The sequence below is a fragment of the Oncorhynchus kisutch genome, linkage group LG6 (assembly GCF_002021735.2).
Source record: "Oncorhynchus kisutch isolate 150728-3 linkage group LG6, Okis_V2, whole genome shotgun sequence".
NCBI classification, from domain to species: domain Eukaryota; kingdom Metazoa; phylum Chordata; class Actinopteri; order Salmoniformes; family Salmonidae; genus Oncorhynchus; species Oncorhynchus kisutch.
The window spans coordinates 39701844-39728288 of NC_034179.2; the positions used below are offsets into that span (position 1 = coordinate 39701844).

Sequence of the window (26445 nt, forward strand, 5' to 3'; positions counted from 1 at the left end):
ACAGTATAAACAAGTCTATATACGATGTGAGCAAATGAGGTGAGATAAGGGAGGTAAAGGCAAAAAAAGGCCGTGGTGGCAAAGTAAATGCAATATAGCAAGTAAAACACTGGAATGGTAGATTTGCAATGGAAGAAAGTGCAAAGTAGAAATAAAAATAATGGGGTGTAAAGGAGCAAAATAAATAAATTAAATACAGTAGGGAAAGAGGTAGTTGTTTGGGCTAAATTATAGGTGTGCTATGTACAGGTGCAGTAATCTGTGAGCTGCTCTGACAGTTGGTGCTTAAAGCTAGTGAGGGAGATAAGTGTTTCCAGTTTCAGAGATTTTTGTAGTTCGTTCCAGTCATTGGCAGCAGAGAACTGTAAGGAGAGGCGGCCAAAGAAATAATTGGTTTTGAGGGTGACTAGAGAGATATACCTGCTGGAGCGTGTGCTACAGGTGGGAGATGCTATGGTGACCAGCGAGCTGAGATAAGGGGGGACTTTACCTAGCAGGGTCTTGTAGATGACATGGAGCCAGTGGGTTTGGCGACGAGTATAAAGCGAGGGCCAACCAACGAGAGCGTACAGGTCGCAATGGTGGGTAGTATATGGGGCTTTGGTGACAAAACGGATTGCACTGTGATAGACTGCATCCAATTTGTTGAGTAGGGTATTGGAGGCTATTTTGTAAATGACATCTCCAAAGTTTAGGATTGGTAGGATGGTCAGTTTTACAAGGGTGTGTTTGGCAGCATGAGTGAAGGATGTTTACATTCTAACCAGACACCTAGGTATTTGTAGTTGTCCACGTATTCTAAGCCAGAGCCGTCCAGAGTAGTGATGTTGGACAGGTGCAGGCAGCAATCGGTTGAAGAGCATGCATTTAGTTTTACTTCTATTTAAGAGCAATTGGAGGCCACAAAGGAAGAGTTGTATGGCATTGAAGCTTGCCTGGAGGGTTGTTAACACAGTGTCCAAAGAAGGGCCAGAAATATACAGAATGGTGTCGTCTGCGTAGAGGTGGATCAGAGACTCACCAGCAGCGAGAGCGACATCATTGATGTAAACAGAGAAGAGAGTCGGTCCAAGAATTGAACCCTGTGGCACCCCCATAGAGACTCCCAGAGGTCCGGACAGCAGACCCTCCGATTTGACACATTGAACTCTATCAGAGAAGTAGTTGGTGATCCAGGCGAGGCAATCATTTGAGAAACCAAGGCTGTCGAGTCTGCCGATGAAGATGTGGTGATTGACAGAGTCGAAAGACTTGGCCAGATCAATGAATATGACTGCACAGTAATGTTTCTTATCAATGGCGGTTAAGATCGTTTAGGACCTTGACTACACTCAATAAGTAGGAGTAACTTACAAAAAGCTCTGGACATAGGTATTTTTTTATGACTTGAGGAGCCTGTTCTCGGCTATACTGGTCTGCATTTCTGCCATGCTGTCTATATTTTCGGCCATCTCTCCTGTGCATTTCTTGAATGCCACTTTCAACCTCCAAGTCATTCAGCCAACTGTCCAGGTCTACTGCCTTAGGATCACCATTACTGCAGTTTCTCTTCATCTCTTGGATCAGTGCCCTCACCTGCTCGCCCATCCTCTTGACCTCCCTAGCCACGTCTTCATCCCTCAGTCTCTCCTTCCTCCTCCCCATCCACTTTGCAATCCATCCTCTACAGCATCCCTCATTCTTCTTCTGCCTCTTGGTTGATGTCCTGACCATCATTGTGCGTCTTCAGACCTTCCTCCAGGTTGAGTTCTTTTGAGGTCAGGTTCTCTTTGATCCTCCTCAGACTCTCCTCGTTGGTGTTGGTCCACTGTGTCTTCTTGTCCAGCTGCTGCCTGCAGGGCCGGACAGTGGGGACCACTTCCATCTGGCGTGACACCTTCTTCAGGTCACTCACAGAGGCAGAGAGGAGGATGTTGGGCTTGGCCACAATCTCAACAGATATAGGGTCAAAACACTGAGATGTGACGCGCGCACACACACATTTAAGAGATGCCTACCAGTCGATGGTCCTTCAGTGGTCCTTGTGGTTCCTTTGGAGGCTCTGGACTGTCCTCAGTAGAGGCGTCATTACCATCATCAAGCTGTGTGTCAAGAGAGCTAGCTGGTCATAGTCCATTCTCCACATTCAGTGAAAGAGTTACTCAAACATGTGCGTGTGTAAGTGGGGGGGAGGAGACAGACAGGTCATCATCCTCGTCCATTTCCCTCACTTCAAACTTTGTCACTTTTCCATCCTCAACTTTCATTGGTGGTGTCCTCTTTTCATGATCCTCATCATCACACTGTGTATCAGAGTCAACATGTCAGAGACCATCCTCCTCACAGTGATGTCACTCAACAGACATGTACAGTAGGGTACAATTCTTTTACCTCAGATTCACAGTCAGTGAAGGAGTAGATGGAAAAGTCATCAGAACTGGAGGATGAGATCACGTCATCATATTTTCTCTCTATCAGCCGAGTCACCCTTCCAGACTGAGGAGACAGAGAAAGGCATGTACTCATGGCAGCCATAGAATACACTGGCATTGACCCTCAAGGACATGTAGAATATGTAGGCAATTCAACATGGTTGTACAAGTAGTGAGTAATACATGGGTAACTGAAAATGCAATAAATGCAACTCTCATAACATTAGGGGTGGGGCTAAAGACCTTCCATAGAATAGGATTCTTTAGCATCTCGAATGGATGATTGTCAATTCAACCAAGCCAACCAAAATGGCCATATGAATCAACAGATTGATCTAACTGTTGTGTCTAATGGAACAGCAGAGATGACCTGGCTAAGAGGCTCTGGATTGATGTTCCATCCGTCCCTAGATGTCTGGTCCTGCCCACAGCTCACAATGATTGGCTATAAACAGTAAAGAATGAACTAAACACTGCTTTGCTCATTGCAGAATGTATAACTAATGTGCATATGTTACTGATTTCAGTTTGAAATGACTTACAGGTTTTGTTCTTCTGTACACCTTGTCGGTTGGCCACATCACAGAATCAGGGGTGTTTACCCTCATTGGATTCATCCGTCAACACATCACTCAATTTAAAAGGTGATAATATAACAAAAACAGGACAAAACAGGCATGTATTGTAAATTTACCACATAAGGGCTGCGTCTTAAAGCTCTTTTGATTCTCTCATTATTACGATCCATTGCTTTCTGGGGGAAACATTTCCATCAATATTGTATGTATATATAATATATGTGTGAGTGTGTATATACACAGATTTGGATAACATTAACTTAAGAGACCACTGCAAAATGATCAGTTTCTCTGGGTTTACTATTTATAGGTATGCGTTTGGGTAAAATGAACATTTTTGTTTTATTCTATAAACTACTGACATTTCTCCCAAATTCCAAATAAATTTTTTGTCATTTAGAGCATTTATTTGCAGAAAATTACAACTGATCAAAATAACAAAAACAGATGCGGTGTTGTCAGACCTCGAATAATACTAATATATATATATATTTTGTTTTTGTAAAAAAATGTGTGAATTTTACTACTTTTTCTCCCCAATTTTGTGGTATCCAATTGTTGTAGTAGCTACTATCTTGTCTCATCGCTACAACTCCCGTACGTGCTCGGGAGAGACGAAGGTTGAAAGTCATGTGTCCTCCGATACACAACCCAACCAAGCCGCACTGCTTCTTTAACACAGCGCGCATCCAACCCGGAAGCCAGCCGCACCAATGCGCCGGAGGAAACACCGTGCACCTGGCCACCTTGGTTAGCGCACACTGCGCCCAGCCCGCCACAGGAGTCGCTGGTGCGCGATGAGACAAGGACACCCCTACCAACCAAGCCCTCCCTAACCCGGGCGACGCTAGGCCAATTGTGCATCGCCCCACGGACTTCCCGGTCGCGGCCGGTTACGACAGAGCCTGGGCCCTTAACCACTGCGCCACCCGGGAGGCCCTTAATACTAATATTTTAACTTAGGAAGAGTTCTTAAATCATTATTGGAGGAATAACCCTGATTTTCAATCACAGCTTTCATGCGTCTTGGCCACCAGTCTTTTACGTTGGTGTTGGGTGACTTTATGCCATCCTGGCTCAAAAATCCAAGCAGCTTGGCTTTGTTTGATGGCTTGTGACCATCCATCTTCCTCTTGATCACATTCCAGAAGTTTTCAATGGGGTTCAGGTCTGGAGACTGGGCTGGCCGTGACAGGGTCTTGATCTGGTGGTCCTCCATCCACACCTTGATTGACTTGACTGTGTGGCATGGATCATTGTCCTACTGGAAAAACCAATCCTCAGAGTTGGTGAACATTGTCAGAGCAGAAGGAAGCAAGTTTTCGTCCAGGACAACCTTGTACGTGGCTTGATTCATGCGTCCTTCACAAAGATAAATCTGCCCGATTCCATCCTCCACAAAATTTCACAGTGGGTGCGAGACACTGGCTTGTAGGCCTTTCCAGGTCTACGTCTAACCATTAGACGACCAGGTGTTGGGCAAAGCTGAAAATTGGACTCATCGGAGAAGATGACCTTACTCCAGTCCTCTACTATGGTCTTTTGAAAACCTCAGCCTGGCACTTCTTTGCTTCTCATTGATGAAGGGCTTTTTTCTAGCTTTACACAACTTCAGCCCTGCCCCTAGGAGCCTGTTTCAAACCATCCTCACCGTGCGCTTCACCTCAGCTGCATTAACCTACAAAAATAATGGCAAACTGCCTTGTTCAGGGGCAGAATGACAGATGTTTACCTTGTCAACTCTGGGATTCGATCTTGAAACCTTTTGGTTACTAGTCCAACGCTCTAACCACTAGGCTACCTGCCACCCCAATGAACTGCTGTCTTTGAAATGTTAAGGATGGAAGCATCCTGTATCCCTCTGCCAGTAAAGCCCTTCTTTTCCTCACTCAAAATGTTCCTTTTCAACTCTTCTGGCATAGTTAATGGTTATTTTTTGATTCCCAATTACTTTTGAGGTACTACTAGCACTGATTTAAACATCCAGCTGGTCCTATTCCAAGAGGATAGTGATGACCACAGCCGTTTTTATACTTTTCCTCGTTAAATAAGATTTGGTTCAGGTGACCACCTAATCAGTACCCCATTCAGTAGAATGAGGTGTGCCTGTGTGGGAAATCAACAGACACTGGAATGGAATTTCTGCCATACATGTAGAGATTCTGATTACAGTAACATTTGTTAATTCTTTCCAGAGCTCTGAGTGTATGTGGTAGGGTACCACAGGTTGGGAAGGCTGTGCACCAAAAGGCCAAAGGTTACCTGCAACAACCTGAGTGAGGAAAGAGATTATACAGACGAAATCTAATCTGAACACAGTGTATGTAGGGAATTAATGCTTGGTTACGTCATAATACGTCACAGCTTTATGACTGCGCATAATACATCGCAAGAGAAAGGCTTGTTTGGAGTCTAACTAGTGGTATTGTCTTCTCACTGGTTGTAGCTAGCTGAATAACGAAAGTGATGTACATATTTCCTACTGACTGAGTAATGGTTGTATCGATGGTTGGTTGGATGTTTTTTTTTTACATAGATAGGCTAACAGGATATCAATAGAAAGAAACCATTCCTTGCCCCCCAAAAAATAATTTTGCACTTTGAGTAACAAGCACTAAGGGACCACAATGGAATTCGTTGATTTTATTGCGTTGTCCCTGACACATTTTATTAAACAGTTGTTGTTGTTTTACTAAACTGTCAAATATATCTATCTCACTTTCTATCTAACTCAAATGGGCTGTTGGGAACTCTGATCATCACATTTCAGGCACAAGCCAGCAGGTGGCAGTGTCTTTAAATGCAGCACTGCCTTAGTGCACTTCATGATCTGCGCATCAAATAACTTTGGTTGTGAACGTTATTAATAAAAATGCGGAAATCCATTACATTTGCTTTGGTTTAGCAATCTATCTACCCTGTCTTAGTTAAAGTGTCGTGCAATATTGGAGGACAGGTGTCGTAACTGACATTTTTGTATTGTGCTTGATTATCCACTGGTATTAGTTTGACATATGTACTGAGCATCAAAAATCAGTTTTGAAAGATGTGGAAGAATTTGGGGTGAGCTGTTGTAACTTCTCAAGGGATATGTTCTGTGTTGGACTATGATGTTATGCGTTTCATAGACTACTGGTATGTCTGCGTCCTAACACAAGGCCATTGTGTTCCGGAACTATTGATTTATAGAAGAAACTGTTGTGTGAATACAATATGATTGTATTATCACCTCCCACTATATAAGGGACATGTAACCATTTCATCCTTGCTGTGAAATTAGAGATGGCTCTCCTCTGCAGCTGCTTGTATTAAATATGTTTATTACATTGTTAAATATAGGATTATCACCACAGCAAGCAAAGTACTTTTAAGGTCAGGGCCCTCCGCAAGTCTCACAAAATCATTTTAGACCCAAGCCACCCCTTGTACCCAGGCTTTGAACTACTCCCCACTGGGCACAGGTATAGGGCACCCCTCAGCAAGAAAAACAGAACTAGACACTCATTTGTGCCAGGTGTGATATCCCTCCTAAATAGCTCGGGCTGATGTTCCTATCAAATCAGTAAGCCCAGCAGGCTAGTCATTTTTTAAATGTTTCATTGGTATGTAACTGTTATGAAAGTTGTATTGTAAATGTTGTTTTGTATTAAAACGCCACTTTAAACGTGTACATGACACTGCAACAACATTTCCCCATGGGGACAATAAAGTCAGTAAGTAAACCCTGCCTTAATCTTGGAATAAACTTTTCCACAACAGTTGGTTCAGAGATTCAAGAGTTTTACTCCTGAGTTGAGGCTAACGAGTGGCATTGATCCTGTTATTATCATGTAATTTGTTTTGTTTATTGTCAATACATGTCTCAGGTTATCAAAGGATGCCTTCAGTCTTGGAACTACAGTTTTTGTCGATGGGCATGGTAAGTTAGCAAGGAGGGTCTGAGTGACACAAGCTCATCACATACCCCTTCCACCACAAGAAAGTGACCCAGATACTCCTCAGCATTGGGCTTCTGGTGCTCCTCTGTGGTGGGATTGAGAAGAGTGTGGGCACTGTTTGGTTACTCCTCATGTTTCAGCTGCTCTCTATCAGCACAGGGGTGTTGTACACAATTCTGGGGCTGGTAGTGTTTGGTGCATCTGCCCAGAATCAAGTGGAGGGGTTAGTTCCTGTATCCCTCTCCCTTATGGGTATGGCCACAGTGTACTCACTTATGGTTAAGGGCTTTCTTTTTGGAGTCAGTGTACCCATGTTAGCCCTGCCCTGGCTGTTTCTGCTCATAACATTTTTGGTCCCACACACTGTCTAACTCTGCAACGTCATCATCACAGGGCAGGATCTGTATCCTTACTCCAAATAACTGAAGCAGTCGGCAGTCGCCAGTTTCCTCCCAACACATTGGTGCAGCTGGCTTCTGTGTGAAGAAGCAGTGTGGCTTGGCAGGGTTGTGTTTCGGAGGACGCATGGCTCTCGACCTTTGCCTTTCCCAAGTCCGTAGAGGAGTTGCAGCGATGGGACAAACTGTAACTACCAATTGGATGTCACAAAAAAAAAATTAAAAGCACCAAAACATTTCTATAATTAATTGGTCGTTGTGCACAGTAAAGAGAAGCCATAAATTACTCCCTAGTCTAAGTATAGCAATTCAATCATTATTATTTATTTACAATTGCATGTCTTCAAGTTATAATGTTTATATACAAATAGCTATTTTGCATAAACAACTGGATCAAGTGGTAAGAGTCATGTAACAGGTCATGATGGAACACGTTATTCAATATATGTAATGCAAGAGAAAAAGTTCAAAGGCACACAAATGAAAACATGAACCCTGCCATATCACTACAATAGTTTAGGGGTTTCTCTATTAAAAGAAACTGCTGAACATCACCCTTATATCATCCATTTCATACAGTTAATGTTCAGCAGAACCTCAAGTTGAAGTAAATATTTTGTATCGGACCACCAACCAACAGCATAGAAAGACACCTCGATAAAATACTTACTGAGTGGCATAGTAGTAGGTGCCAGGTGCATCGGGTTCATTGTGTCAAGAACTGCAACGCTACTGGGTTTTTAGCGCTCAACAGTTTCCCGCGTGTATCAAGAATGGTCCACCACCCAAAGGACATCCAGACAACTTGACTACTGTGGGAAGCATTGGAGACAACATGGGCCAGCATCTCTGGAACGCTTTCAACACCTTGTAGAGTCCATACCTGACGATTTGAGGCTGTTATTAATATTGGGGAGGTGTTCCTAATGTTTTGTATACTACACACCAGAGGTAGTGATTGTCAGAACACACATACAGTGGGGCAAAAAAGTATTCAGCCACCAATTGTGCAAGTTCTCCCACTTAAAAAGATGAGAGAGACCTGTAATTTTCATCATAGGTACACTTCAACTATGACAGACAATATGAGAGAAAAAAATCCAGTTTTTATTAATTTATTTGCAAATTATGGTGGAAAATAAGTATTTGGTCACCTACAAACAAGCTAGATTTCTGGCTCTCACAGACCTGTAACTTCTTCTTTAAGAGGCTCCTCTGTCCTCCACTTGTTACCTGTTTTAATGGCACCTGTTTGAACTTATCAGTATAAAAGACACCTGTCCACAACCTCAAACAGTCACATTCCAAACTCCACTATGGCCAAGACCAAATAGCTGTCAAAGGACACCAGAAACAACATTGTAGACCTGCACCAGGCTGGGAAGACTGAATCTGCAATAGGTAAGCAGCTTGGTTTGAAGAAATCAACTGTGGGAGCAATTATTAGGAAATGGAAGACATACAAGACCACTGATAATCTCCCTCGATCTGGGGCTCCACGCAAGATCTCACCCCGTGGGGTCAAAATGATCACAAGAACGGTGAGCAAAAATCCCAGAAACACACGGGGGGACCTAGTGAATGACCTGCAGAGAGCTGGGACCAAAGAATGCTGAGTTGCATCCAAGAACACCATACCTACTGTGAAGCATGGGGGTTGAAACATCATGCTTTGGGGCTGTTTTTCTGCAAAGGGACCAGGACGACTGATCCGTGTAAAGGAAAGAATGAATGGGGCCATGTATCGTGAGATTTTGAGTGAAAACCTCCTTCCATCAGCAAGGGCATTGAAGATGAAACGTGGCTGGGTCTTTCAGCATGACAATGATCCCAAACACACCGACCGGGAAACAAATGAATTTCAAGGTCCTGGAGTGGCCTAGCCAGTCTCCAGATCTCAACCCTATAGAAAATCTTTGGAGGGAGTTGAAAGTCTGTGTTGCCCAGCAACAGCCCCAAAACATCACTGCTCTAGAGGAGATCTGCATGGAGGAATGGGCCAAAATACCAGCAACAGTGTGTGAAGACTTACAGAAAACGTTTGACCTCTGTCATTGCCAACAAAGGGTATATAACAAAGTATTGAGATAAACTTTTGTTATTGACCAAATACTTATTTTCCACCATAATTTGCAAATAAATTCATTAAAAATCCTACAATGTGATTTTCTGGATTTTTTTTCTCATTTTGTCTGTCATAGGTGAAGTGTATATATGATGAAAATTACAGGCCTCTCATCTTTTTAAGTGGGAGAACTTGCACAATTGGTGGCTGACTAAATACTTTTTTGCCCCACTGTATCTGATCTAAAAACAATAACACAAACATTAGTTATGCATTCTGCAATGAGAAAAGCAGTGTTTAATTTGTTCTTTACTGTTTACAGCCAATCATTGTGATCTGTGGGCAGGTCATCTCTGCTATTCCCATAGAGACACAACATATAGATCAATCTGTTGATTCATATGGCCATTTTGGTTGGCTTGGTTGAATTGACAATCATCCATTCAAGATGCTAAAGAATCATATACTATGGAAGGTCCTTGAGAGTAAATGCCAGTGTATTCTATGGCTGCCATGAGTACATGCCTTTCTGTCTCCTCAGTCTGGAAGGGTGACTCGGCTGATAGAGAAAATATGATGAGGTGAACTCGTCCTCCTATTCTGAGGACTTTTCCATCTACTCCTTCACTGACTGTGAATCTGAGGTAAAAGAGTTGTACCCTACCGTCCTTGTCTTTGTTGAGTGACATCACTGTGAGGAGGATGGTCTCTGACAAGTTGACTGATACCCAGTGTGATGATGAGGATCATGTAAGGAGGACACCACCGCTGAAAGTTAAGGATGAGGAGGATATAAAAGGTAACAAAGCTTGAAGTGAGTTATATGGTAGAAGACGACGATCTGTCTCTCCACTCCTACGACGAGTCAGACTTCCTGGTTAGTTGTGCATATTGCATGGGGGATTGGAAATGATACAGACAATTATATTGATAGATCTCAAAATGTATCTGCAATATTAAAGCAGATCTCTCCCCCACACACACGTTTTTGAATAACTCTTGCTGAATGTGGAGAATGGACTATGACCAGCTAGCTCTCTGACACACAGCTTGATGATGGCAATGACGCCTCTACTGAGGACAGTCCAGAGCCTCCAAAGGAACCACAAGGACCAGTGAAGGACCATCGACTGGTAGGCATCTTTTAAATTTGTGTGTGTGTGTGTCACATCTCAATGGTTTGACCCTATGTCTGTAGAGATTATTGTGGCCAAGGCCAACCTCCTCCTCCCTGCCTCTGTGAGTGCCCTGAAGAAGGTGTCACACCAGATGGAGGTGGTCCCCACTGTCCGGCCATGCGGACAGCAGCTGGACAAGAAGACACAGTGGACCAACACCAACGAGGAGAGTCTGAGGAGGATCAAAGAGAACCTGACCTCAATAGAATTCAACCTGGAGGAAGGTCTGAAGATGCACAATGATGGTCAGGACATCAATCAAGAGGCCGAAGAAGAATGAGGGATGCTGTAGAGGATGGATTGCAAAGTGGATGGGGAGGAGGAAGGAGAGACTGAGGGACAAAGACATGGCTAGGGAGGTCAAGAGGATGGGTGAGAAGGTGAGGGCACTGATCCAAGTGATGAAGAGAACTGCAGTGAAGGTGATCTTAAGGCAGTAGACCTGGACAGTTGGCTGAATGACTTGGAGGTTGAAAGCGGCATTAAAGAAATGCACTGGAGAGATGGCTGAAATTATAGACAGCATGGCAGAAATGCAGACCATTATAGTCGAACAGGCTCCTCAAGTCTGAAAAAAATAACAATGTCCAGAGTTTTGTAAGTTACTGCTACTTATTGAGTGTAGTCATGTATCTGCAATGTGTTTAATGTGTTTGTTTTTAACATAGCACTTTCTTGATATTTGACTTGTTTCTGGTCCTACAGAGCCCAGGGAAGGTCTCTGGTCCTGTGTCTGGCAAGACTGGCCTCTCTCCTTGAGACCTCAGCACACCGGACCCTGGCTGAAGCCCTACGGGCCCTGCCCTCTGCTGTGGCCCCTCCCTCCCCAGATAATGTCCCAAGGCCTCTGACTCCTCTCAGCCCTGTAGTTATCACTCCGTCCTCTACAGAGAACTTCCCATACCGCCGCAGCCCTCGGCTGGCCCCCATAACCAACCTGAGTGTAGCCGCCCCCACAGGTGAGAGGAAATACAAGAAGGGTATATTTCCCGGAAGTCCTAGGTATAGTAGCTCAAGAGAAGAGAAAACCCATAAGCTTACATTACTTTATCTCCTTGTCCAAAATATTCAGGAAGGGAAGGTCAATAAGAAAAAGAAGTGCAAGGCCAAAAAAGTAGTTAAGCAAAAGAAGGCCGGTAAGATGCAACAGATGGAAAATGTTGGAGGAAGTAAGGAGGAGGACAAGAGGAGGAAATAGAGGGAGAAGTGGAACATAACCAGGGAATACTAGACTAGAAAATTCTAGAAATAGAATGAGGTAGCAGAGAAAGAGCAGCTATCTGAGGTGCCTTAATACTATTATTAACTGGTTACCAATGTAATTAGAGCAGTAAAAATAATGTTTTGTCATACCCGTAGTATATTGTTGTAAACACACACACAGATTTTGAGTATTGGTTACTCCTACAACACACACAAATGTAATTTCAGAGACAGGAACTATGATTAGCAAATACTTATATTGGTCTCGTTCTTATATTTTGAGACATGCATCATTCTTAAAAAAATATATATATTGGTCCCCATACTGCCTAGCCAGGTGGCTTGTGATAATGAGTTGGATTTACATAGTGCTTAGAAGCGCTTTCACATTCTTAGGCTTGGAAATATAGCCAGGAGAAGCAGGGTCAACACCTCTACTCATGCCATAAGTGCCATGACATATTTAGTAACCACAGAGAGATAAGACCTCTGTCTCCACATTCTCATCCAAAGGACAGCACCAACCTTAGGGCAGTGTCACTGGTATTGGGGTCTTAGGTCTCATTTGGACAAAGGGAAGAGAAGATGCCCTTTACTGGTCTCCTTGCAATATCTGGTCTCCCACACAGAGATGGAAACCTACACCTGTTTAGACCCTGGAGGATATGGCTTCAGATGAAAGACAGCAGAGAGATGCAGAACGTAAAAGCTTCAAACACAATGATATGCAAATTCAGGACCATTGTACTCTTAAGTGGAGCATGCATCTGGTCTGAAGCATGTCAAAAGAGTAGAAATGAATTGGGACTGGAGGAATACATCACATGTAAACTAAATTAGCATGTATCTAATTTAGATACACTCATCTGTACTTTTTTGTTTGAAATGGGACTTTCCAATAAAGCTTTTTAAATTCCAATTATTTGTGTCAGACAGATTTGTCTTAATGAATTACATCAGGGGTTCTTAAACTTTTTACAGCAAGGGAATATTATTGTACTGACATTACCTAAATGTTATCAGTGGGGGGTGTTTAATCTGCTGTTCTGGTCTATATCCCACGGTAGGTGGTGGTAGAGCACCAATAAATAGTTGGATTTTTCACCAGAAACCCAAGAAGGCAGGCAGAGACTTTTGTTACCATGCAACAAGGAGATACTTGTGAAAAGTACTAGTTCCAGAATTGGCTGCTGTATACATAGCGTGCGTGTGTGTATGTGTTGGTATCTACTGTACTGATGGTGCAAAAGCCATGACATGGAGACCTAGTGGAGTGGTAATGCGCATGCAAGCAGTTGCTCCCGATGCCATTTCGGTACACTGCAGCATCCACCGAGAGGCTCTTGCTGCCAAAGGAATGCCTGACAGCTTGAAAGACATTTTGGACACTACTGGGCAAATGGTTTACTTTGTTAAAGCAAGGCCCCTGATCTCTCGTGTATTATCTGCACTATGCAATGATATGGGCAGCGACCATGTAACGTTTGTACAACAAACAGAAGTGCGCTGGTTATCAAGGGGCAAAGTATTGACACATTCTTTTAGAATTGAGAGACGAGCTTAAAGTTTTCTTTACTGACCATCATTTTCACTTGTCTGACCGCTTGCATGATGATGAGTTTCTCACACGACTGGCCTATCTAGGTGATGTTTTTTCTCTCCTGAATGATCTGAATCTAAGATTACAGGGACACTCCGTAACAATTTTGAGGGTGCGGGACAAAATTGAGGCTATGATTAAGAAGTTGGCGCTCTTCTCTGTCAGCATTACAAGGACTAAGATGATTTTTTTGCGTGCAAATGAACTACAGCTTACGGACAATGTCAAATGTGATATAGCGAAGCACCTGAGTGAGTTGGGTGAGCAATTAACCACGTACCTATGTGAGAGTGGATTCTCATCCCTCACTAGCATGAAAACTAAATACAGGCACAGACTGTGTGTGGAAAATGACTTAAGACTTAGACTCTCTCCAATACAACCCAACATTGCAGAGATATGTGCATCCTATCAAGCACACCCTTCTCATTAACCTGTGGTGAGTTATTCACAATTTTCGATGAACAAATAAAGTTTTATATGTAAGATAGCTAAATAAAGAGCAAAATTATTGATAATTAATATATTCTTATTTGTGCCCTGGTCCTATAAGAGCTCATTGTCACTTTCCACGAGCCGAGTTGTGACAAACTCACACTCGTTCTTATGTTTAATAAATGTATCGTATAGTGTGTGTGTGGCAGGCTTACAGTGATGGCAAACAACAACATTTGAGAGTGCGCTGACCCTGATGCTAGAGGGGGTACGTAGCTGGAGGTTGAATATTTGAATGGGTACGGGACTATAAAAAGTTTGGGAACCACTGCCCTAGATGTTAACCTATTTCATTTGGGTGAGGGGTTATTATGGGGAAAAAAATGATTCTCTATTTTGGAATAAACCGATAGATTTTTGTTATAAAATAAAGAGTGCAGCCAGACCTTTGTTGTTTCCCATCAGATTAGAAAAGTTGGAGATAATATACATTAAATGTTACACATTGTTTTTGTAGACCCACTCCAATTTGCATACTGCCCAAACAGATCCACAGGGGATGCAATCTCTATTGCACTCCACACTGCCCTTTCCCACCTGTACAACACGCTGATCCTCAACACTGGAGCCCCTCAGGGGTGTGTGCTCAGTCCCCTCCTGTACTCCCTGTTCACCCACGACTGCTTGGCCATGCACGACTCCAACACCATCATTAAGATTGCAGACTATGCAACAGTGGTAGGCCAAATCACCGACAACGACGAGACAGCCTATAGGGAGGGTTCAGAGACCTGGACGGGTGGTGCCAGAATATCAACCTATCCCTCAACGTAACCAAGACTAAGGAGATGATTGTGGACTACAGGAAAAGGAGGATCAAGCACGCCCCCATTCTCATCAATGGGGCTGTAGTGGAGGTTCTACAGCTGCAACATCGAGAGCGTTGCATCACTGCATGGTACGGCAACTGCTCGGCCTCCAACCGCAAGGCACTACAGAGGGTTGTGCGTACGGCCCAGTACATCACTGGGGTTAAGCTGCCTGCCATCCAGGACCTCTACACCAGGCGGTGTCAGCGGAAGGCCCTAAAAATTGTTAGAGACCCCAGACACTCCAGTCATAGACTGTTCTCTCTACTACCACATGGCAAGCGGTACCTGAGTGCCAAGTCTTGGACCAAAAGGCTTCTCAACAGTTTTTCCCCCAAACAATAAGACTCCCGAATCAAATGGCTACCCCGACTTTTACGCTACTGCTACTCTCTGTTTATCATATATGCATAGTCACTTTAACCATACCTTCATGTACATACTACCTCAATCAGCCCGACTAACCGGTGCCTGTATATAGCCTTGCTACTGTTATTTTTCACTGTATTTTTACTGTTGTTTTTATTTCTTTACTAATCTACTGTTCACCTAATACCTTTTTTTAACTTAAAAATTGCACTGTTGTTTAGAGCCTGTAAGTACGCATTTCACTGGGTCTACACCTGTTGTATTCCGCGTACCTGACAAATAAACTTTCAAATCAAATCAAATGTTATTTGTCACATACACATGGTTAGCAGATGTTAATGCGAGTGTAGCGAAATGCTTGTGCTTCTAGTTCCGACAATGCAGTAATAACCAACAAGTAATCTAACTAACAATTCCAAAACTACTGTCTTATACACACAAGTGTAAGGGGATAAAGAATATGTACATAAAGATATATGAATGAGTGATGGTACAGAGCGGCATAGGCAAGATACAGTGGATGGTATCGAGTACAGTATATACATATGAGATGAGCATGTAAACAAAGTGGCATAGTTAAAGTGGCTAGTGATACATGTATTACATAAAGATGCAGTAGATGATATAGAGTACAGTATATACGTATACATATGAGATGAATAATGTAGGGTATGTAAACATTATATTAGGTAGCATTGTTTAAAGTGGCTAGTGATATATTTTATATCATTTCCCATCAATTCCCATTATTAAAGTGGCTGGAGTTGAGTCAGTGTGTTGGCAGCAGCCACTCAATGCTAGTGGTGGCTGTTTAACAGTCTGATGGCCTTGAGAAAGAAGCTGTTTTTCAGTCTCTCGGTCCCAGCTTTGATGCACCTGTACTGACCTCGCCTTCTGGATGATAGCGGGGTGAACAGGCAGTGGCTCAGGTGGTTGTTGTCCTTGATGATCTTTATGGCCTTCCTGTAACATCGGGTGGTGTAGGTGTCCTGGAGGGCAGGTAGTTTGCCCCCGGTGATGCGTTGAACAGACCTCACTATCCTCTGGAGAGCCTTACGGTTGTGGGCGGAGCAGTTGCCGTACCAGGCGGTGATACAGCCCGCCAGGATGCTCTCGATTGTCCACCACCTCACTTTGTGAGTGCTTTTGGTGACAAGCCGAATTTCTTCAGCCTCCTGAGGTTGAAGAGGCGCTGCTGCGCTTTCTTCACGATGCTGTCTGTGTGGGTGGACCAATTCAGTTTGTCTGTGATGAGTATGCCGAGGAACTTAAAACTTGCTACCCTCTCCACTACTGTTCCATCGATGTGGATAGGGGGGTGTTCCCTCTGCTGTTTCCTGAAGTCCACAATCATCTCCTTAGTTTTGTTGACGTTGAGTGTGAGGTTATTTTCCTGACACCACACTCCGAGGGCCCTCACCTCCTCCCTGTAGGCCACCTCGTCGTTGTTGGTAATCAAGCCTACCACTGTTGTGTCGTCCGCAATCATGTTCATTTAATGACCTCTCGTCTTGTAGGATAAATGATGCATCTAGTGCTTTCTCAGTACTCAGGGTGGGTGGACTGTCTTCCTTCTCTATTGATGTAGGGTCATACAGGACATCAATGTTCAGGGGCACAACTTTCACTGGGGACAGGGAGACATCCCCCCCCATTCTGAAATTGCATTTTTGTCCCCCCCAGATGTATCATTGAAAGGTGATACAAAACGAGGCAAAAGTGTGCTTTAGGGCCTTGAGGATGCGGTTGGGTTGGCTGTTTGGACTATTTATCTGACCGGATGGGGAGAAAAAACACTTCTAAAACCAAAGTTGTCCCTCAGAAGCCTGAAAGGCATCTTCTTATCCAGGACTGATGCTCTATGTTCAGCATGAGGACTCAACACACATTTCAAGCATATTATTTATTTTAATTGAACCTTTATTTAACTAGGCAAGTCAGTTTAAGAACAAATTCTTATTTACCATGATGGCCTACCCTGGCCAAACCCGGACAGAGCTGGGCCAATTGTGCACCGCCCTATGGGATTCCCAATCACGGCCAGATGTGATACAGCCTGGATTCAAACCAGGGACTGTAGACTGAGATGCAGTGCCTTAGACCACAGCACCGCACATAAACATATTACCATTTAACTACACTATTAAGCCCCCTTAAAGCTGTGACATACTGCAGTGTATCACAGTTATTTTCAACCACAATAAGGTTGGAGTAAGGATAGAGATCCCCCCTGCTATGATGGGGTTGCAGAGGAAGAGAGTGTGGGACCAAAAGTGTTACTATGACCAGAAACAGCCAGGCCAGGGCTAACATGGGTACACTGACCCCAAAAAGAAAGCCCTTAACCATAAGTGAGTACACTGTGGCCATACCCATAAGGGAGGGGGATACAGGAACTAACCCCTCCACTTGATTCTGGGCAGATGCACCAAACAGTACCAGCCCCAAGGTTGTGTACAACACCCCTGTGTTGATAGAGAGCAGCTGAAACATGAGGAGGAACCAAACGGTGCCCACAGTCTTCTTAATCCCACCACAGAGGAGCACCAGAACCCCAATGCTGAGGAGTATCTGGGTCTCTGTCTGGTGGTGGAAGGAGTATGTGATGGGCTTGTGTACCGCAAAGGAAGAGGAGAGGATTAAACGGATGTTATCGGGTTGACAGACATCAGCGGCATTGATGTGTTGTGCTCTAGCTTGCTGCTGTAGCCTAATGGCACAATCTGTTACGTCATTAACGTTAGCTACACGTTGTAGCACGCTAGATAACGTTACAACAGATCCATTCAAAGTGGCTAGCTAGCTACTGAGCATGATTCTTGAGTCACTCAACCCCTCCTTGCTAAGGTACCATGCCCATTGGCAAAAACTGTAGTTCCAAGACTTTAGACATCTTCTGATAAACCGAAATATGTAGTGACTGTAAACAAAACTGATGATACTGTAACGGCCCTGGGTTTATAAGCGCGGAAATTGACTCTGCCGCACGAGCATGCTTTTGGGGCACAGTCGATAGCGCGCCGGACCTCGGGCTAGAAGGTCCGAGGGTTCGAGACCTGCTCCCTGTCTGTTTCATTACAATACTATAATGACAGCAACAATGCCACTTGTTAGCCTGAACTCAGGAGTAAAACTCTTGAACCTCTGAACCACATCTTTCTAAACTATTCGGGTGATCATGTTGATGCTCAGTGCATACTTGTCAAACTACTAGAGGATAATCAAGCACAATACAAAATGTCACTAACGACACTTTTCTTCCAATATTGCACAACACTTTAGCCAAGACTTGAGAAGCTAGCTTGCTAAACCAAAACAAATGTACTGAACTTCCGCATTTGGATGAATCACTTTCACAACCACAAAGATACTGTTGCGCAGACCATGAAGTGCGTTAAAGGCAGTGCTGCATTTAAAGACACTTCCTTCCACCTGCTGGCTTGTGCCTGAAATGTGATGACCAAGGAGTCCTCAACAGCTCATGTGAGTTAGATAGAAAGTTAGATATATTTGATTGGACAATTTAATAAAATAATAAAACCCGTTTAATTAAATAAAACGTGTCAGGCCAGGGACAACAAAATAAAGTAAACGGTTTCTATTGTGGTCCCTTAATGTTACTCAAAGTAAAACAATAATACAACAAAATATTTGGCAAGGAATGGTTTCTTCCTATTGATATCATGTTGGTCTATCTATGTAAAACGTCCAACCAACCATCGATACAACCATTACTCAGTCAGTAAGATATAATAAGCACATCACGTTCGTTATTGAGCTACAACCAGTGAAAATATGATACCACTAGTCCGGCTCCAAACAAGCGTTTTTCTTGTGACGTATTAAGCGCAGTCATAAAGCTGTGACCCAAAATGACGTAACCATGCATTAATTCACTACATAAACGGTGTTCAGATTTGATTTAATCTGTTCAATAGTTTTCTTCACTCAGGTTGTTGCAGGTAATCTTTGGCCTTTTGGGGCACCTCCTTCCCGACATATATATACATATATAGGAAATAGGGTGCCATTTGGGATGCCATCTTTGTGTGTGTGTCTGTGTGTGAGTCAGGATGTGTTTTGTGTCTATTAATTGATGGAAATGTTTCCCTCAGAAAGAAAGATGGATCGTAATGATGAGAGAATCAAAAGAGCTTTAAGACGCCGCCCTTATGTGGTAAATATCAAATATTTGTTTGTTTTGTCCTGTTTTTGTTATATTATCACATTTTAAATTAAGTGTTGTGTTGACAGTTGAAACCAGTGAGGGTGAACACCCCTGATTCCGTGTTGTGGCCAACCGGCAAGGTGCACAGAAGGCCAAAGCCTGTAAGTCATATCTGACCTGAAACAAAAACACATACACATTAGTTATGCATTCTGCATGTACAAACTGCAGTTCTCAGAATTATTGCAAATGCAGATATCCCTATCTAACTTCATTGAATGCTGTCTTGACAGTCTAATTCAGTGCAGACCCCTCAGATCCACAAAAGGCCTGTAAGTCAAATTCAACCACATAACAGTCCTTATATTATTTATTGATACACAATTCAAGGCCAATATGAGCAAAGCAGTGTTGAATTCATTCTTTTCTGTTAACAGCCAATCATTGTGAGCTATGGGCAGGACCAGACATCTGGGGATGGATGGAGCATCAATCTAGAGCCTCTCAGCCAGGTCATCTCTGCTGTTCCCATAAAGACACAACAGTTCGATCAATCTGTTGATTCATATGGCCATTTTGGTTGGCTTGGTTGAATTGACAATTATCCATTCGAGATGCTAAAGAATCCTGTACTATGGAAGATCTTTTGCCCCACCCCTAATGTTATGGGAGTTGCATTTATTGCATTTTCAGTTACCCATGTATTACTCACTACTTGTACAACCATGTTGGATTGCCTACATATTCTATGTATTCTATGGCTGCCATGAGTACATGCCTTTCTCTGTCTCCTCAGTCTGGAAGGGTGACTCGGCTGATAGAGAGAAAATATCATGACGTGATCTCATCCTCCAGTTCTGATGACTTTTCCATCTACTCCTTCACTGACTGTGAATCTGAGGTAAAAGAGTTGTACCCTACCGTCCATGTCTTTGTTGAGTGACATCACTGGGAGGAGGATGGTCTCTGACTATTTGACTCTGATACACAGTGTGATGATGAGGATCATGAAAGGAGGACACCAAAGCTGAAAGTTGAGAATGGAAAGGAGACAAAGCTTGATGTGAGGGACATGGACGAGGATGATGATCTGTCTCTCCACTCCTTCGATGAGTCAGACTTCCTGGTAAGTTCTGCATATTAAATATTTTTTATATATATACATGGGGGATTGGAAATGATGCAGACAATTACTTATTGAGTGTAGTCATGTATCTGCAATGTGTATAGAGTAGTTATAAAGTATTTCTACAGATTGTGTTGAACATAGCACTTTCCTGATATGTTACTTTACTTTCTGGTCCTACAGAGCCCAGGGAAGGTCTCAGGTCCTGTATCTGTCAAGAATGGCCTCTCTCCTCTTGTAACCTCAGCACACCGGACACTGGCTGAAGCCCTACGGGCCCTGCCCTCTGCTGTAGGCTCTCCCTACCCAGTAAATGTTCCAAGGCCTCGGACTCCTCTCAACCCTGTCATTATCGCTCCGCCCCGAACAGAGAACTTCCCATACCGCCACAGCCCTCGCCTGGCTCCCATCACCAACCTGAGCGAGACCGGCAGGAAGCTGCTCCAGGAAATGGCTGGAGTGACCCCACAGGTGAGAGGAAATACAAGAAGGGAATATTGGCCGTAAGTCCTTCTATAGTATAGCATAAGTCCTTCTCTAGTATAGTATAGCTCTAGGTATAGTAGCTCAAGAGAAGAGAGAACCCATAAACTTACATTACTTTATCTGCTTGTCCAAAATATTCAGGAAGGGAAGGTCAATAAGAAAAAGAAGAGCAAGGCCAAAAAAGAATTGAAGCAAGAGAAGGCCAGTAAGACGAAACAGATGGGAAATGTTGGAGAAAGTAAGGAGGAGGACAAGAAAGAGGAAAAGAAGAGTCTGAGGAAGAGGTGAGGAAATAGAGGAGGGAGAAGTGGAACATAACCAGGGAATACTAGACTAGAGAATTTGAGAAATAGAATGAGGTAGCAGAGAAAGAGCAGCTATCTGATGTGTAAGTGCAAACTTAAGCAATAAGGCACGAGGAGGTGTGATATATGGCCAATATATCACGGCTAAGGGCTGTTCTTAAGCACGACGCAACACGGAGTGCCTGGATACAGCCCTTAGCCGTGGTATATTGGCCATATACCACAAACCCCCGAGGTGCCTTACTGTTATTATTAACTGGTTACCAACGTAATAAGAGCAGTAAAAATAAATGTTTTGTCATACCCGTGGTATACGGTCTGTTATAAACTGGGTGGTTCGCGCCCTGAATGCTGATTGGCTGACAGCCGTGGTATATCAGACCATATACCACAGGAATGACAAAGTATTTAATTTTACTGCTCTAATTACATTAACCAGTTCATCATAGCAATAAGAAACCTTGGGGGTTTGTGGTATATGGCCAATATACCACGGCTAAGGGCTGTATCCAGGCACTCCGTGTTGTGTTGTGCGAAAGAACAGCCCTTAGCTGTGGTATATTGGCCATATACCACACCCCCTCGTGCCTTTTTCCTTAAATATACCACGGCTTTCAGCCAATCAGCATTCAGGGATCGAACCACCCAGTTTATAATACTATTTATTCTCCTGTGGTTTTTAATTGACAGGTTTCTTCAGTGGCTGCTGTCCAAACTGAGATGTTCAAAGAAATAATGGACAACTATTACTTCTACCACACACACACACAGATTTTGAGTATTGGTTATTCCTACAACACACACAAATGTAATTTCAGAGACAGGAACTATGATTAGCAAAATACATATATTGGTCTCATTCTTATATTTTGAGACATGCAGCATTATTTAAATAAAACATATATATTGATCCCCATACAGCCTATGATAATGAATTGGATTTACATGCTTAGGCTTGGAAATATAGCCAGGAGAAGCAAAGGACAGCACCAACCTTAGGGCAGTGTCACTGGTATTGGGGTCATAGGTCTCCTTTGGCCAAAGTGAAGAGTTGAGGGCCCCTTACTGGTCTCCTTGCAATATCTGGTCTCCCACACAGAGATGGAAATCTACACCTGTTTAGACCCTGGAGGATATGGCTTCAGATGAAAGACAGCAGAGAGATGCAGAACGTAAAAGTTTCAAACACATTGATATGCAAATTCAGGACCATTATACACTGAAGTGGAGCATGCATCTGGTCTGAAGCATGTCAAAAGAGTAGAAATGAACTGGGACTGGAGGAATACATCACATTTAAACTAAATTATCATGTATCTGATTTAGCTACACTTATCTGTACTTGAATTGTGCTGTTTGAAAAGTGCATTTCCAATAAAGCTTTTTAAATTGCAGTTATTTGTGTCAGACAGATTTTTGTCTTAATTAATTACATCAGGGGTTCTTAAACTTTTTACATCAAGGGAATATTATTATACTGATATTATCTTACCTGTTATCAGTGGGGGGATTTATTCTGTTGCTCTGGACTGTATCCCACGGTAGGTGGCGGTAGTGAACCAATAAATAGTTGTATTGCTCGCCAGAAACCCAACCAGGCTGGCAGACAGTTGTTACCATGCAACGAGCAGACGCTTGCGAAAAGTACTTGCTACAAAATTGGCAAAATTGCCTGCTGCTGTATACATAGCGCGCGTGTGTGTATGTTGCTAACCTAGCTAGTTAGCTAGCCATCAATAAAGTTCCCAATGTTACAACATGGCAGACGGCTGGAGCACCGACACCGGAGAGGCTGCCTATCGTTCCCGGGATGCTGTCAAAAACCTTACAATTAAGTAAGTTGCAGTTGGCCGTTGTGTGGCTTTTAGTCCTTGCATTGCCATATAAGCAAGACACTGTCGTTAGCTCTCAAAGCAGATGATGATGATCAACACCCAGTATATTGCTTGACCTGATCCCTGAGTTTGCCATGAAAACATGGCATTTAGCTAGCTAGAATCCTGTTTACTTTGTTTATATTTACAATGGTGTTTACAGGATCCGTATTCAGAGAGTCACCTCCACAGCAGCCCTCTCCCAACACCTTCAGCAGCAGGTTTGGACTCAACAGGAGAGGGGAGGCATTGAGCTGGACACCCTCAACTCACAGACTCAATCAGGTGTTAACACTGTTTTGAAACAGGAAGATGATGTTAGATGTTTTGAAACAGAAAGATGTCAGATGCTTCTTAGTTGAGTAGATGTCATTTTCGTGGTGACTAGATATGGACCACAACATCTTGGTTTTGTTTCAGCCAGAAATGATGAGGAGTTAGTGGTAGGCTGGCAGGAGAAGCTGTTCAGTCAGTGTCCTTATAACAAATAAGAATTTACTGTTTAGGATAGTTTGTTGCATAGTAAGGTGTGTGTGTGCACAATATGAAGTGGTCAGTATGCCAGACTCCGCTGGAGAGACAATACCACACAGACATCATGGCTCAGGAGCGGACCAGGGGCAGACGGAACTGCAGGATTTTCACCTACACCGATTCTGACTGCTACACCAATTGGGAAGGGGTGGTTTTCAACAGAATCTCCATTTCTGTAACGGTTCTGTAACCAAAGACTCTGGGAGACGGGAAGCAAGTATAGGGGGAGGATTTTATAGGGGGAGCTGGAGCAGACGTGACAATTTCATTATTCAAAACAAAGCATTTACCTATTTTCTGTCCAAAAGAAACGTTAGTGTTTTAAAGCTGTTTTTGATGTACTCACTACAGCATTCCCAGAGTATGGTGACGCAGGTCAAGTCCAATCCTACCTTACTGGCACATAGGATGGCCAATGTCAGACACAGACGACAGGACAGACGCCCAGTGTAGGTCCCTGTTACTCACCAAAGTTAATTATTATTAAAGTGAATGTAATTGAAGCAGCATTGATGCGTCGTGCTGCTTTGAAGACAGTGTACCGGTATGTTCACATTACACCATACCCTTCTATGCAAAATGTGTTTATGGTATTCTGTTGGTCTGCAGTGACAGCACCATCCCCAAGTCCAGGCTGATTACCTGGGAGCCCTTGTAGGACTTTGTGAAGACCAGCCACATGGTCAACACACCTGTACAGACCATGCACATCATGGGGGACCTGGGACCAGCAGGCAAGTGAGTAGCACAAGGGGAAAAACCACTATGTAGCCTATACACTTATTACACTGCTTTGTATGTAATAACTTTGAAGTAGATTCCAATTCAGGCATTGAAAAGTGGCATTTTATTATTGTATTTCTCAGACTTGGCCAAAAGGAGAAGGAATGCTTGTCTGCACGATAAGAGCAGATGGAAATGGAGTGGTTACCATCAACAAAGGCAAGGAGCACTACAGGCCAGTGACCTGCACCCGCTGAAGTCAAAATATTTTACCCCTAGCTCAAGTAAGGGTCACTTACTTGGTAGCAGAATTGATACATTCCCAGCCATTTACTGTGATATGATGCTGTTTGTTTGCACCCAAGGTTGAGACGGAGGGGGAGAAGAGGGAGGTGTGGCGTCAGACCAGAGGAGACAGAACAGCAGCAGTGCATATATTTTTTCACCTTTATTTAACCAGGTAGGCAAGTTGAGAACAAGTTCTCATTTACAATTGCGACCTGGCCAAGATAAAGCAAAGCAGTTCGACACATACAACGACACAGAGTTACACATGGAGTAAAACAAACATACAGTCAATAATACAGTATAAACAAGTCTATATACGATGTGAGCAAATGAGGTGAGATAAGGGAGGTAAAGGCAAAAAAAGGCCGTGGTGGCAAAGTAAATGCAATATAGCAAGTAAAACACTGGAATGGTAGATTTGCAATGGAAGAAAGTGCAAAGTAGAAATAAAAATAATGGGGTGTAAAGGAGCAAAATAAATAAATTAAATACAGTAGGGAAAGAGGTAGTTGTTTGGGCTAAATTATAGGTGTGCTATGTACAGGTGCAGTAATCTGTGAGCTGCTCTGACAGTTGGTGCTTAAAGCTAGTGAGGGAGATAAGTGTTTCCAGTTTCAGAGATTTTTGTAGTTCGTTCCAGTCATTGGCAGCAGAGAACTGTAAGGAGAGGCGGCCAAAGAAATAATTGGTTTTGAGGGTGACTAGAGAGATATACCTGCTGGAGCGTGTGCTACAGGTGGGAGATGCTATGGTGACCAGCGAGCTGAGATAAGGGGGGACTTTACCTAGCAGGGTCTTGTAGATGACATGGAGCCAGTGGGTTTGGCGACGAGTATAAAGCGAGGGCCAACCAACGAGAGCGTACAGGTCGCAATGGTGGGTAGTATATGGGGCTTTGGTGACAAAACGGATTGCACTGTGATAGACTGCATCCAATTTGTTGAGTAGGGTATTGGAGGCTATTTTGTAAATGACATCTCCAAAGTTTAGGATTGGTAGGATGGTCAGTTTTACAAGAGTGTGTTTGGCAGCATGAGTGAAGGATGTTTACATTCTAACCAGACACCTAGGTATTTGTAGTTGTCCACGTATTCTAAGCCAGAGCCGTCCAGAGTAGTGATGTTGGACAGGTGCAGGCAGCAATCGGTTGAAGAGCATGCATTTAGTTTTACTTCTATTTAAGAGCAATTGGAGGCCACAAAGGAAGAGTTGTATGGCATTGAAGCTTGCCTGGAGGGTTGTTAACACAGTGTCCAAAGAAGGGCCAGAAATATACAGAATGGTGTCGTCTGCGTAGAGGTGGATCAGAGACTCACCAGCAGCGAGAGCGACATCATTGATGTAAACAGAGAAGAGAGTCGGTCCAAGAATTGAACCCTGTGGCACCCCCATAGAGACTCCCAGAGGTCCGGACAGCAGACCCTCCGATTTGACACATTGAACTCTATCAGAGAAGTAGTTGGTGATCCAGGCGAGGCAATCATTTGAGAAACCAAGGCTGTCGAGTCTGCCGATGAAGATGTGGTGATTGACAGAGTCGAAAGACTTGGCCAGATCAATGAATATGACTGCACAGTAATGTTTCTTATCAATGGCGGTTAAGATTGTTTAGGACCTTGACTACACTCAATAAGTAGGAGTAACTTACAAAAAGCTCTGGACATAGGTATTTTTTTATGACTTGAGGAGCCTGTTCTCGGCTATACTGGTCTGCATTTCTGCCATGCTGTCTATATTTTCGGCCATCTCTCCTGTGCATTTCTTGAATGCCACTTTCAACCTCCAAGTCATTCAGCCAACTGTCCAGGTCTACTGCCTTAGGATCACCATTACTGCAGTTTCTCTTCATCTCTTGGATCAGTGCCCTCACCTGCTCGCCCATCCTCTTGACCTCCCT

General features: G+C 43.4%; 1 protein-coding gene and 2 long non-coding RNA genes across 4 annotated transcripts; all 3 read left to right on the top strand.

Annotated features, from left to right (window-relative positions):
* The first annotated feature begins 9749 nt into the window (after positions 1 to 9749).
* Positions 9750 to 12690, top strand: LOC116374396 (uncharacterized). Its single transcript, XR_004210312.1, has 3 exons — positions 9750 to 10267; positions 10440 to 10523; positions 11274 to 12690. It is a non-coding gene; the product is annotated as an uncharacterized LOC116374396 (long non-coding RNA).
* A 5718-nt stretch (positions 12691 to 18408) lies between these two features.
* LOC116374397 (uncharacterized) lies at positions 18409 to 22501 on the top strand. Of its 2 annotated transcripts, XM_031826742.1 has the most exons (10): positions 18409 to 18527; positions 19160 to 19221; positions 19299 to 19373; positions 19506 to 19544; positions 19650 to 19724; positions 20009 to 20113; positions 20204 to 20338; positions 20522 to 20809; positions 20966 to 21108; positions 21820 to 21975. In XM_031826742.1, the coding sequence occupies exons 2-10, from the start codon at positions 19168 to 19170 to the stop codon at positions 21863 to 21865; spliced, it is 960 nt and encodes a 319-aa protein (XP_031682602.1). In that variant the 5' UTR covers positions 18409 to 18527; positions 19160 to 19167; the 3' UTR covers positions 21866 to 21975. The 2 variants fall into 2 exon arrangements, with proteins under 2 accessions (XP_031682602.1, XP_031682603.1); XM_031826743.1 differs by lacking the exon at positions 20966 to 21108 and having other exon boundaries at positions 21820 to 22501.
* A 218-nt stretch (positions 22502 to 22719) lies between these two features.
* LOC116374398 (uncharacterized) lies at positions 22720 to 24501 on the top strand. The gene is made up of 5 exons (XR_004210313.1): positions 22720 to 22964; positions 23167 to 23288; positions 23889 to 23986; positions 24147 to 24275; positions 24404 to 24501. It is a non-coding gene; the product is annotated as an uncharacterized LOC116374398 (long non-coding RNA).
* The last annotated feature ends 1944 nt before the right edge of the window (positions 24502 to 26445 follow it).